Source organism: Thunnus albacares, chromosome 23 (assembly GCF_914725855.1).
Source record: "Thunnus albacares chromosome 23, fThuAlb1.1, whole genome shotgun sequence".
NCBI classification, from domain to species: Eukaryota; Metazoa; Chordata; class Actinopteri; order Scombriformes; family Scombridae; genus Thunnus; species Thunnus albacares.
This window is the reverse complement of record NC_058128.1, coordinates 4722210-4735022: the sequence shown is the minus strand read 5'-3', so window position 1 is coordinate 4735022 and position 12813 is coordinate 4722210. Positions and strand designations below refer to the sequence as shown.

At 37.4% G+C, this 12813-nt stretch overlaps 1 protein-coding gene across 8 annotated transcripts in view; it reads right to left on the bottom strand.

Moving 5' to 3' along the window:
* Positions 1–11554, bottom strand: part of abcc9 (ATP-binding cassette, sub-family C (CFTR/MRP), member 9) — an 81664-nt gene extending 70110 nt beyond the window's left edge. For 4 of the 8 annotated variants that reach the window (XR_006400465.1, XM_044342922.1, XM_044342926.1 and 1 more), the window contains exons 1-5: positions 11455–11554; positions 6690–6875; positions 1697–1838; positions 1422–1546; positions 108–274 (exon numbers count right to left, since the gene is read on the bottom strand). Coding sequence is in view for 5 of the 8 variants with exons in the window: in XM_044342922.1 (XP_044198857.1) it covers positions 108–274; positions 1422–1546; positions 1697–1838; positions 6690–6837 (582 nt within the window). In the remaining 3 variants the exon portion in view is untranslated. Of the gene's footprint in view, positions 1–107; positions 275–1421; positions 1547–1696; positions 1839–6689; positions 6876–8962; positions 9162–11454 lie in introns of those variants that run through there. The other 4 variants (XR_006400466.1, XR_006400467.1, XM_044342924.1 and 1 more) reach the window with 2 other exon arrangements.
* Between the last annotated feature and the right edge of the window lie 1259 nt (positions 11555–12813).

Below are 12813 nucleotides of genomic sequence, written 5' to 3'. Positions count from 1 at the left end.
TAAAACAAATACCAAGAGGTTTGCAATTAAAAATGGCAGAGAGAGTTCAAGATAATTATTAAAACACATAAAAATTATGTTAAGTAGGATGAAACAGGATGACTCACCCTGACTCTTATGACGTTTATCTCCACGGCCATCAGCAGTCCGTACAGGATCACTAACAGGGCTGTGATGCAGAACCTCAGGTGTTGCAGTCCGACGCTGTACTCTGCAAACTTCCACAACTTGATGGACTTAGTGATGAATGCCAACACCCAGTAGATGAAAAGTACTGGGAGGAAAGAGAAAGTTTTAGTCTCTGTTCTTCAGCACGCTGCATTTGAAATAAAACCATGACTATGAGGTTAAAGTGCTTTCAGATTTCAGCGACTTTCAGCTAAAGTTGGAGGATTTGAGGACAGAAAGTAGTTGGACAAGATAATATAAAGTTCAATAAAACCATTCCATTTAACATTTGTTGACCCCTGACCTTATCCACTTTCATTTCCTGCTTGCTCCAGTCTGGTCTGATCAGCAGGCGGAAGACATGATCAGCTGGACTGAGGTCAAGTGACTGACCTGGCCAGTTAAAATGCCACTGTTTGGCTATAAAAAAAACTCTTTGGTTGTCTCGTCTGTATGTTTAGGAGAACTGTTGCTGCACTGTCCTACAACAAGAAACTAGAGTCTACAGCCATGCTAGCAGCTCTGTGAGGCTGTAATACTCATTGTCAAGAAAAACAGACTGTTAGATAGATAAACCCAAAATATTGGACAAAACTTTTCTTGGTTAAGGCTCTTATCATGGCTCAAGGTAGTCCGGAATTCAAATGTCTTGCTTTGGACCCGCTCCCTGGTTTAGCTTAGCATGCTGCTTGTCTAATCCAGGGAGCATCTACGAGCAGAGCCATCAGTGTCCATTTGTTGCAACAAATGCTTTAATCTATGACAAGAGTGTTCCTGATTGAACTGAAATCTTGACCTGATGACGGGACAAGACAAAGACCATGAATGTTGGTACCAAATTGCATGGTAAGCCATCCAACAGTTGTTGATATTTCACACTAAACCACAAATATCAACCTCATGGTGGCGCTAGAGGAAATGTCAGGGGAATTACCATCATCAGTAGGATTTCTCCTCTGGGGACCATGAATATCTGTACAAAACTTCATGGCAATCCATCCAATAGTTGTTGAGATATCTCCATCTAGACATAAGTGGTGGGCCACCAGACTGACCTACCCTGCCATCCCTAGAGGCTATAAAAAGCTATGAGTGTCATAGTTTTAACTATAGATTTAAGATTGGGAATTGCGTACTGAGCCAATTTTATTAGGATATTAGATTTAAAGGTTAAAAAAAAGATGGAGGAGCAACTGGCTCCAGCTATGGACAGAGCAATCTCAAATTTGACTTTTTCAAGCGTTAAAACTTACCGAGTAGCAGTTTAGGGAAGTTGGATGTCTCTATGTTGTGGTAGTAAACTACTGAAGTCGTAGCAGCAATGAAGCCCATGAATGCCGGCATGAAGAGATGGAGGTGGTTGGTCTGCATCATCCTACAGCAAGATGCAAAAACAAATGACAGTGATATAATATACTGATGAATTACAACAAAGGAGCTGATTTACTACTTTCTGTCACATTTCATAGACATTATTTGTATAACTTGTGGTAACATATTTGATAAAAACATCTTTCCGAGGTCTCACTTGTTGGAGACGATGCCCTCTGCGAACTCGCAGACGTGGACGAAGAGCAGTGAGAAGGTGAGGATCCATCTCAGGTTGTGTCCGGGGAAATGAAGCCATGTGTTATGATGGATCTGAACCTTGGAGCTCTGACTGCCCCAACCTGAGAGACAGACAGAAAGACAAACAGACAGATACTTCTGAAAAACACAGTCTGAATGAAGGGAAACCAACTAAAAGACTTTATAGTACAACAACTGGTTTGTAAACTAGGTTACGACCAATGTGGGAATTAAAAAACTACTGATATTTTCGCTTGTTTTACTACAATTCACATATACCTTCCAAATGATGCCGTAGTATTTAAATCTTTTCTTATTCGTCAGGGAGCCATTGGTTTAACATCCACCCACAGTGTGAAATCAACTTGCAGGCACAAATAAAACAGCTTCAGATACTCTATATAATCCATAACATTGAGCGTAATATTTGATGGAGATAATCTAAGCAAAAAGGTCCACTTACTGATAAATTGACGTTTGTGCTTAGATTATCTCCATTAACATAAAATACATAAAAAAACATGGGCAAAACAATGCAAAAGCAGTGGTAAGATTGTTATTTTCTGGCCAACAAACGCACATATTCAGACTTTTGACATGGTGGAAAAGCTTCATAGATAACTTTTAATGGGACACTAAAGCTCTTTGATAAACAGCCACTAATTATGATATCAATAATACATATTCAGGCATGAGAGGAATCTAATGTGTTGCATTAGAATCAACAGCCACACATACTGATCAATTATATAATATTACAACAAATAAAGTAATTTCAGCTTGATTCTTGAAACCTACAATTCTAAAATACTCTGTCTAACATTAGTTTAATGGTAAAACAGGGTGACGCTATGGGAGCGCAGCGTCGCGGGACTTTATTTCAGCTGATAGTGTTTTTTATTAGGTTTGTTTCTGCTTTTAACTAAATGGACCGGAGCCATTTTAGAGGCTCAGGGGACAGAGACCATAAAAAACTAGAACCAGGAAGCATCAATTAGTGAGTCCTCTGGGAGCACGCTGAGGGCTTCTGGTCAGAACCATTCCCATAATCTACTGTATACACACACACAAACAAACCAGATAACTAACCACATCAACACAAGTTGTTCTCTCTAAGTGATGCAACAGCAGAGTTACCAAAGCACCAAACTAAACCAAATAATTAACATGATTCATTCCTTTCTTTTCCTGTGTATTAGTTCCTTTCCTCTTTCATTTTTCCATTCATCTCTCCTTCTTTCTTTCCTCCATTCCTGCCTTTCTGCCATCTCATTCTCTCTTTCTTTGTGGGAGCACAAAGTGCAAGAAGGAAGGAAGCATTTTCTCATTATCACAGACTAAATAAATACCAGCTATCAAAATCACACAATATTCCAGTGAACATGTTTATATTCTATTTGACTGGTTTTTGTTGCATTTTTGTTAACTGTTTAGTTCCTGCAACAGTTCAGATCCTGCAGTCTAATCCCGTCTTAACTACACTTCCAACACTTCAAAGCTGCTTAACGTTCACACTGGTGACAACAAACTGCCTTAAAGTGTGTGTGTGTGTGTGTATGTGTGTGTCCATGAGAGAGAGTTAATATCACTGACACATCTGCTCTGCTGGCGACATGGAGGGATGCTGGAGTAACAGATTACAGTGATGAATCTTCATCATTCACTACTAATCTAATATTTCTATTTGCTATTAATTTTTGGTCGATAAATAGCATTTATCAGACCTGAAGCAAGTATTGAATTTGGTTTTTTTATATCTACATCTTTACAAATCCCTTATCAGATCCATTTACTTTCAGCTTTTAACATTTTGTAAATAAAGACGTACACAACAAAACTCAAAGATTCAACTGAGATCTACAACATGTAGCTTCAATCTCAAATGAGCAGCATATAAATGATTAAATATGTCTCTAACACATTCAAATAACAGCTGTAGCCTTATTAGTTTGGCACACCTTATTCTTCGAAAGCTATTTTCTTCAGATACTGGAAGACGTGAGGTCAGAACTCTCATGAGACATGCCTTAAAGTTTAACTGGAAAATTGAATGATGAAACTGACGTGAAGTGACGGAACTGGATGGTTACACTGGAGAAAACTTGTCATTATGACTCACTATCTTTGGCAAAGTTTAGTACAGATATTTCCAGACATTACCCTGAAGGACAGAAGCTACAGCTGACATACTGTCATCTGGGCAACATTTTTCATTTCAATCAACGGCAACGGTCGGTTCAAGCTAAAAATGAGAATCCTGCTGCTGTTATCTTAATTTTTTGTACATTGTTCTCTGCTAATGAAAAAAGAGCAGTATTTTATCAACCTGGAACCAGATCCAAAACAGAATTTGTGATCTGAACCCGATCCTAATTATAACAAAACATGCAAATAAAATATTTCATCCTCCTTAATAGATCCATTGATCAATACGACTATATAAAGCATGAGACTGTATACATTTGTGACGAGCACTTTCATGCTTATATTGGATTTTAGTACGATTTTCTGCATCAATGTGATGAAGTTTTTGTATTTATCAGGTATTTAATTTGCTGTTTTAGCCCCCAAAATTTTTTTTTTAAATTTTCACTGTAAAAAAATCCAGTAGATTTTCTAACTATTTCACATTATGTACTGAAATCTTGATATAAAATGATAAAATATTGTGATAGAGGATTTTATCTATAATGCTAACTCCTTTCATCCACATATCCATCCATTTTCATCCATTTTCATCCATTTTCATCCATTTTCAACCATTTTCAACCATCCTATCCAGGTTCACATGGGAACTGGAGTCTATTCCAGCGTACGCTGAGGTCACAGGTCACTAATCTATCACAGGACTAACAAACAGCAGCACATATAAACAGAAAAAAAACACATTAATTCAACAGGCACTCCATAATCCCCCATATTAAACACAATACAATATGTACAAAACAAAGATCAAACCATCTGTCTCACTCTGCTCTAGAGCTCAACAATGAATCCGCATTTTTTTGAAATCGCATTATGGCGTACTGCAATTTTTAAGTCGCAAGAGGTCAAAATACTATTTTAAATTGAATATTGTCACGCAGAGACGTTCTGGGCTACACATCATATTCTACAGACTTAAGAAAACATCTTTGTTTGGTGCAGAAATCACAACATAATCATTTAAATATGTTTTTCAATGAAAATGAGAACAATGTGATGTTCCCTCTAATATCGCAAATCATATCGCGATTGTAATATCAGTCAAAATAATCGCAATTAAGATATTTTTTTCCAAGTCGTTCAGTCAGTTCTCTGCTCCAATAATCCTCTCTGGATTAGTTCTGTCCTGCCAGCAGCTCCGATATCCGAGACAGTCCAACAGAAAAGGTGAAACTTTAAGAGGCTTAAGCAGGAAACACTTGAACATCTGTCAGAATATATACACACAGACTGGACCACTTCTGACTTTTTTTTTTTTTCTGCAGAAGCACAGAAACCTTCTTAGATACAGTAGGTCTGTTCCAAAAGATATACAACATTTCTAAATATTTACACATGAAAAATGTTTATTTTTGCATTTTGCTCTTCCAAAATAGTTTCAACAGTTGAATTTTTTTTTTTTCAAACAAGTGGCCGATAAACAGATTGACAGTATTTGGGAATAAATACGTCATCATTATGTAGGTGTGTCCACTAACAACTTACCTCCCAAACAAGGTTAATACTTGGTTTTTAATCAAAGTTACTGCAGATTTAGCTTCATGATAAGCCTCTTTACTAGATAAAGTCAAGACAGGGATGATACTAAACACTGAGTTGTGCATCAGTCACAATCAGCAGATAAAAAGTATTTAATGTGAGCTATCTTTAATAAGAATCAATATCATCAATATATCCATATACACTCAAAGGGTCAGTACTAATCTCTTAAAGTGATGATGAAGTTTGGAAGTTTTTCTTGACATTTTCATCATTTGTTCCTGATCGATCACAGTGTGAGCAGAAAGATACGTTTCAACACTGAAAGGAGCCTGTTCAATAATGATCATCGGGACGTCCTCCGCGATACACGGCAAGATCTTCCTGGTCCTGGCTTTTCGTTTGATACGGACCAGAATGGAGAGAGTGGAGTACAGCCTACGTAGGACGTATTTTTGTAGCTGTGTGTCAAGCTTTTTTCCCCAAAAATGAAGGAGATAAAGTCCAAAGATGCTTGTTTTTGGGAAGTGTAATGCCACCTCAGAGCGAAGGTGAGGCAATGGTTTGAATGCTTTCCTGCTAATGACGTGGCCTTTGTGTTGGAAATGTCAAATATAGAAAGTGGAGATATGTCATTCTCCAACTCAGCTAGCGAGGCTAAAAGAATTGGACAACTGAGACATGGAGAGACTGCCTCTTACTACCGAGGCCCATGAGGTTGAGGGGTTGGATGGAGCGGTCAGGAGATGTCCTTATCTAAAAGGAAATGGTCGTTGGTTGGCTCTTACCCAGCGAGCAGTAAGCGGGGCATTCAGACGAGAACAGCGCTACATTAACTCAATGCAGGGGCCTGCACACGTAGAGATAAGTTTCTTGTTAACAGTGAGTCATGAAAAACAATCCAGGAAGTCCAGTTCTGAGTAACACATCTGTGAATTTTAAGACTTTTCAGACACCAAAACACTACACAGTGGAGTGGATTATATTACTCTGTGACAAGCTTTTACAACCAATCTTTCTTTGCAATTTACGGCGTTCACGTTACAAAGCAATCCAACAGAAATGTGCACTTGTATTAATGTAACACAGTGTCTCCCTGTATGATTTGTTGCAGGTTCAACTTTTTTGCCAGACTGTGTTTTTTTGAAGGAGGATGTGATTTAAGAGCTGGAGCTACTGAGGATTGTTTTTACCATCAGTTAATCAATCAATCAATTAATGCAGCAGAGGTATAAGCATGTGTATGTATGTCATTGTACATCACCTACCAATGAAGAGGATGGGGAAGGTGATGAAGAGCAGGAAGACATGAGGAACCAGGTTGAGAGCGTCCACGAAGCAGCCATTGTTCAGCACGCCCTGCTCCACGCTGTAGGCATTGATATTCAGGTCGTTGCCGCAAAACGACAAGGCCATGCCACCACCCAACTGCTCCACGTAAGCCTCGAGTCAATCTGTGACAAAAAAAAAACCAAACAAGTTAAACTTTACGGTTGATATACGATGCCCAGTGTTGTGTTTTCCATGATCCTTAAACAGTTAGCCATCTGTGTCCGCAGCAGTGCTTCAGCTTGAGCTTTTGGAGGAGTGGAGGTCAGACATTTTTGTGGCATGTCACACACTGAAGCGCACACACACACACACACACACACTCACACAGAAACACAGATGCAGGGCCAAAGTCAGACATGAGAGCTATTTCATTGGTATTACCCAGCCAGCTACAGGACCCCTGGCTTATGGTTTATTTATGTCAGTTGAATGGAAGTGTTGGTTTAACGATGAACATCAACATCTCGGAGGTGTTAACACATTAAAAGTCATTTAAAGTTGTCGTAAGGAGACTCAGGTTAACTTTCTAGAGTTTAGAGCTAACTTTAGCTAGCTTTATAGAGTGCTAGTGGTACACAGCTCCACATTTTTTGTAACGCACACCCCCCTCCACTCTATATTTTCTAACATCATCAACAAAATTATTCAGAGTGGTGTCCACAAAACCATCCTGGGCTGAGCACAGACACCAGCATGCAGGGAGAATATTAACCAGACTAGAGCTGCAACCGATTAGTTGCCGACTATTAAATTAATCACCACCTATTTTGATAACTGATTAATCATTTGAAGTCAATTTTTTAAGTCCAAATTCTCTGGTTCCTGCTTTTTAAATGTGAATATTTTCTGGTTTCTTTAGTTCTCTATGAGAGTAAACTGAATATCTTTGGGTTGTGGACAAAACAAGTCATTTGAGGACATCATCTTGAGCTTTGGGAAACACTGATTGACATTTTTTGATATTTTACAGACCAAACAACTAATAGATTAATTAAGAAAATAATCGACAGATTAATCAATAATGAAAATAACGGTTAGTTGCAGCTCTGAACCAGCTAACAGTGTCATTTTGTAGTTTAGTTTTACTATCTTCGAGCTAATTAAGAAATTGTTAATAATTTATGTTGTAATAAAATCTAAAAATGATTATTTTTTCAGACTACAATCTAAAATTATTTCAGTTATGTAGATCACTATTGTGTTCTTTAGTCAACATGAATATGTCATATATGCCATATCGGCTTGTTATTGGCATCAACATTCAGAAGTCATACGTTCACTGCTAATAATGTTTCACTTGTTGTAGCAGCACAATACAATCATAAGATAATAAGCAACATATAATAAAACAATGTAAAAAATCATGTTACAATGACTAAAATGTGATATTGCTATATATATTTATTACTATCACTTGCTGACCTACTTGAAAGATGTTGAATTACAAAAGTAGAAAAAGTGTGAATTTTTACTGTAGTTATACCCCATTTGTTGACAAATCTTTCCTACTGGCTTACAATGAGGTTGAATTTCATGTTTTTTTACAAGCTAGGTCTCCATTCTAAACCCAAACAAATATGGCGACCTTAATCTGGCGGCCATATTTGTTTGGGGAACAGAGACAAAACTTAAATTTTTGAGTATTTCTGATAAGAAATTTTCTGTTTGGGACATAGCGAACTTACTGCACACAGAAGAGAAATTTATTAAGCCACAGAAAGTTTTAAGATATTTTAATACTTTCTTTCTCTGCCATGAAACCGTGTCCTAATTGGATAACAGCCAGAAATGAGGCTGACCACAAGTGCCGCTCACCACAAAATTACATATTTACCGCCACTTTTTAAGTAATATCACTTCACGTTTTCTGTGTATACAGTTTTTTCCCCATATGAATGCACCTTTAACAGCGAAAGAGCATAATGAAAGTTTACATTTATGGACACTGAATATGTAAATTGGTCCCAAATGGACATGTCAGTTAGTCTGGACAGTTGACACTTTAAATAAAGTGTTAAAATATCAAGTAAAAAATCAAATCTAGCTAAGAAACAGGTAGATTAACCTTCAGCTTCTAATAAAACCAGCACCTCCATCTGTCAAATCAAACCATGCCTTAATTTAAACACCAGTAACTTAAGTTGAGTCATAAAGTGAAGCTGGTTTAATGAGAAAGACTCACTAAATAAAAACACCAAAGTGCTCTTACCTCGCAGAAATAAATATAATCCTTATTGACACAGTTTCATTCCTGATAGCTGGAGGTTTATAAGTGATAAAAAAGAGACAGAAATGAGAAGAAGAAGACAGAAAAGAAAAAACATATAGTGAGAGCTGGAGAGTAAAAAGTTGATTATTTTTAGCCTCACAAGACCCTCAGCTGCTCCGCACTCAGCTGCCTGTCTCTGTCAGAGCTGTCAAATTACACAGGGTACAACCACAAGCTTCCGGTGATACCCTTCAAAGTAAAAGCCAATTAAATTAATTAATTAATAGAGCAATTAAAACAAAGAAGTAGGAATAGGAATTAGAAATAATTATGAATAGAAGCTATGTGTGGAATGTGGGAAGATTGCTAATTTTCAAACATCGCACAGTATGCATACATTATATAGCTACTGTATGTATATGCAGGGCCAAATTACCAGCTACTTCTATGCAAATTTATTAAGGAATATGCAGCATGTAAGCGTGATATCAAGTGAAATATTAGAAGTATTGAAAGCAGATTTGTACACAGAGACTCAAGATTACAGGTACAAATGCAGGAGTCGTTCAGATTATAACGACGATTATCAGTTTATTACCTAGTTAGTAATCCAGTCTTGGCTATTTGCCTGTTTGTATAATACACATATTGCATATACTAGTTAAATTCATGATTTTTTTCATGTCTATCATTACATATTTCATTATATTTTCATTTATAAAGAGTATTTTTGTGCCTCCATTCTCATGTTGGACAATTTATTAACTATTTTATTTGGTTTGCTTTTCCCCAAAACTTCAATTCTAATGTTTTTCATCTTTTCTTTGTTGGGTCTAACTGTATTTTTTCTTCTTTTTCATTCACTGATTTCCTCGCAAAGATCGCTGTAGTTTCATCATGCACCTCATAATGTTTTTATTTTGAAGGTAAAGGCTTTGTGATTTCCGGTAAAACTGTATTTCACTTTAAAATCCCAAACCCACCTCCTATCAGATTTCCAAACTTGAACCAGTTTAGTAGTGAGAAGGGGGTTTATTATGGGCTTCTTTGACAGCCAACTGATAAGTCAGTTACATGTACAGTCTACAAAAACCTTATTACAATATTGACTCATCTTGTCACAATTATGTCATAAAACCCCTCACTGATCATTTGCAGTTCAAAAAAACTATTTAATGTTGACAGAAACCATGTGATCACTGCTATAAATGACACCTGGAACACTGGTTCTAAAACTTTTTCATGTCAAGGACCCTTTAACTGACATATTAGACCCTGATCTGATAAGATGTTTGCTTTTAGATGTTTTTATTACAGAAAGTGTATGAAACCCATGACCAACATAGTCATATATCCTGTCATTATGTTACTTATGGATAGAATTACACTTAAAATAAATGATTCCCCTTTCAGCTGGGAACCCCCTGGAACCCCCTCAAGGACGCCTGGACCCCCCTGAAAGATCATTTCCCCCCTTCTTTCATGAAACTCCATAAAAAAAATAATAAAATATTAAACTGCCCCAAATAGAGGTGAATAAACTAGTGCTCCAACCTATATTATTATATAAAAACACCATTTTCATGTTTGATACCTGCTATATTTATAATGTTATATATTTCCACTAGATGTGAGGCAGCTCGCTGTGAGATCACCTATAATCTAAAAACCCCTCCACAGAACCTGAGACCCTGCAGGATTCACACGTAAAGACCTTGGTTGCGGTCAGCAGAGCGCACTGAGGCGAACACGATGTCAGTAATTCATGGAGAATGACGGATTTAGGTCAGTGAGATGCTATTAAGCTATTAATTCATGCTGATATCGCTGAAATATCAAAAGGAAAACGATAAAGCAATAAAAAAGCAATCTGGTTTCGTTCATGCATCGTTGCAGCTGCTGTATAATCTACGATGCGACTGTTATCCCTTCGATGAGAAAACCCCCGAAACTCCTATCAGAAATCGAACAATTTAAAGTTTTCTACGCGTATAGACAAATATAAACACAATAACACACGAATGAATGGTGTTTCTGCATCAGTTTGATTTACTCTTATATTCGGCACGTATAAAAATAATGCAGAGAGATGTATCTGTATAAAACTTTTAATCTTTTGAACTGTTTCCCGCAGCGCCCCGTCCACCAAAATAGCCCAAAACACAAGAGAGAGATGCGTGAAGCAAATTCATATTTTACTCAAATATATGCTGATTGGCGGATTATATTGATGCCGAAATGAAGAAAGCCTTCTAATAAATCTGATATTATATTAATTTATATTTTTAAAGCATCCTATTTTCCATACAGGCGAGATTACTTTAAATTGGCGCGTTTTCCAATGGAGTCTGGTATCACATGGACGTCTTTCCGATGCGTATCTATCTATAACTAAACATATCGTGTCATGCTGAGCTGAGGATGCTGTCCCCCCTTCCCTGAATATGAGTGACCGGAGGATAAAATAGGAGAGAGCCTTCCCTAACACTTACCCGGCCTCTGACGCAGGCTTGTGGGTTTAGGTCACAGCGGCGTCCCGTGCCGTCTTTATTCCCGCGTGCGACGTCTTATAGTATTGGTGCTTACACCGAAGGCACGGGGACAGGAAATGCCTATATATTACATTTACTGTCGTTGCTGCTCAGATACGGCATTATGGCGCTCAACCAGTACAGCACACACACACACTAACACACACACACACACACACCAACACACACACAGATATGATGGCTGGCTTTTTTCCGCTTAAATTTGTCAAAATGCATGATAACATGGAGAAAAAATGTAGGTCAAATTAAAGCCGAATAAGCACTTCAGAGCTGAGTCGGCTTTTTATTTCCAAAGATGATATCATGGAGCAATTTTAAAATTGTCTACATATAAAAACCAGATGATAGTGATATTCTTCTTACAAAACAGCAGGTCATAGACTCGATCCCACCTGCAACTTTAATCTTCAAATGTGATTAATATGCTATGATTTCATACTAACACACACACACATACACTCATCCTTCATCACCTCCTCTTATCATATTTTTCTACTTTATTTTAACTTCAGTTCGTACTTCACATCACACGGGAAAACAATTTTGTTTGTAAGACATTGTGAAACAATAAACTATTGTTTTCAGTGTTTTAACAAGCGTGAATCATACATTTGACTTCATAACAAATGTTTGTTTTTTTCCAATTGAAACGTTTTGATCATTTTGTGAGTGAACAATTGTGTTGTAATCAGCGCAGTGATTAATATACATTTGGCAACAAAGCAAAGACTTGTTCTTCATGTTGCCAGTTAGTGATCCAGGATGTGGACAAGAAGATGTGATTTTTTTTAGATCAATCATGGTTGTTTTTAGTGCTAAACTACTCCAGCTCCCTTTCATATTATAAAAAAAAGTCAGATGTGCAAGCTTTCGTTGTAGTCTGCACATGAAATCTTAATCATATGGATGCTTTTGCTCATGTCATGATAGCTCAGGCTTAACATTAGCATCTTACATGCAGCAGGTCGTGGGTGACTTTAACCTTGCTAGCAATTTTTCAGTAATGCTGCATGATTGCTCCCAGCAATCACACGCAATTTCTTCAAAAATTACAGATTTTCTTAGTTTCCCTTGGGGATTAATGAAGCACTCTATTTTCACAGTCTTAAAAACTATCTCATGAACCCCCCAAAAATGTACTTCTGACCCCATGCAGGGGGCCCAGAGTCCAGGATTGAGGAGGTTTTTTTTTTTTTGTCTATAGACTTCAGCACTGGTGGGACGTGTTAAAAAAGGTTATGGATCTTGGATGTGGAGCCTGGGACTCTATTTGCTGCCGTCTCCCAGCTGAGAGGCCAC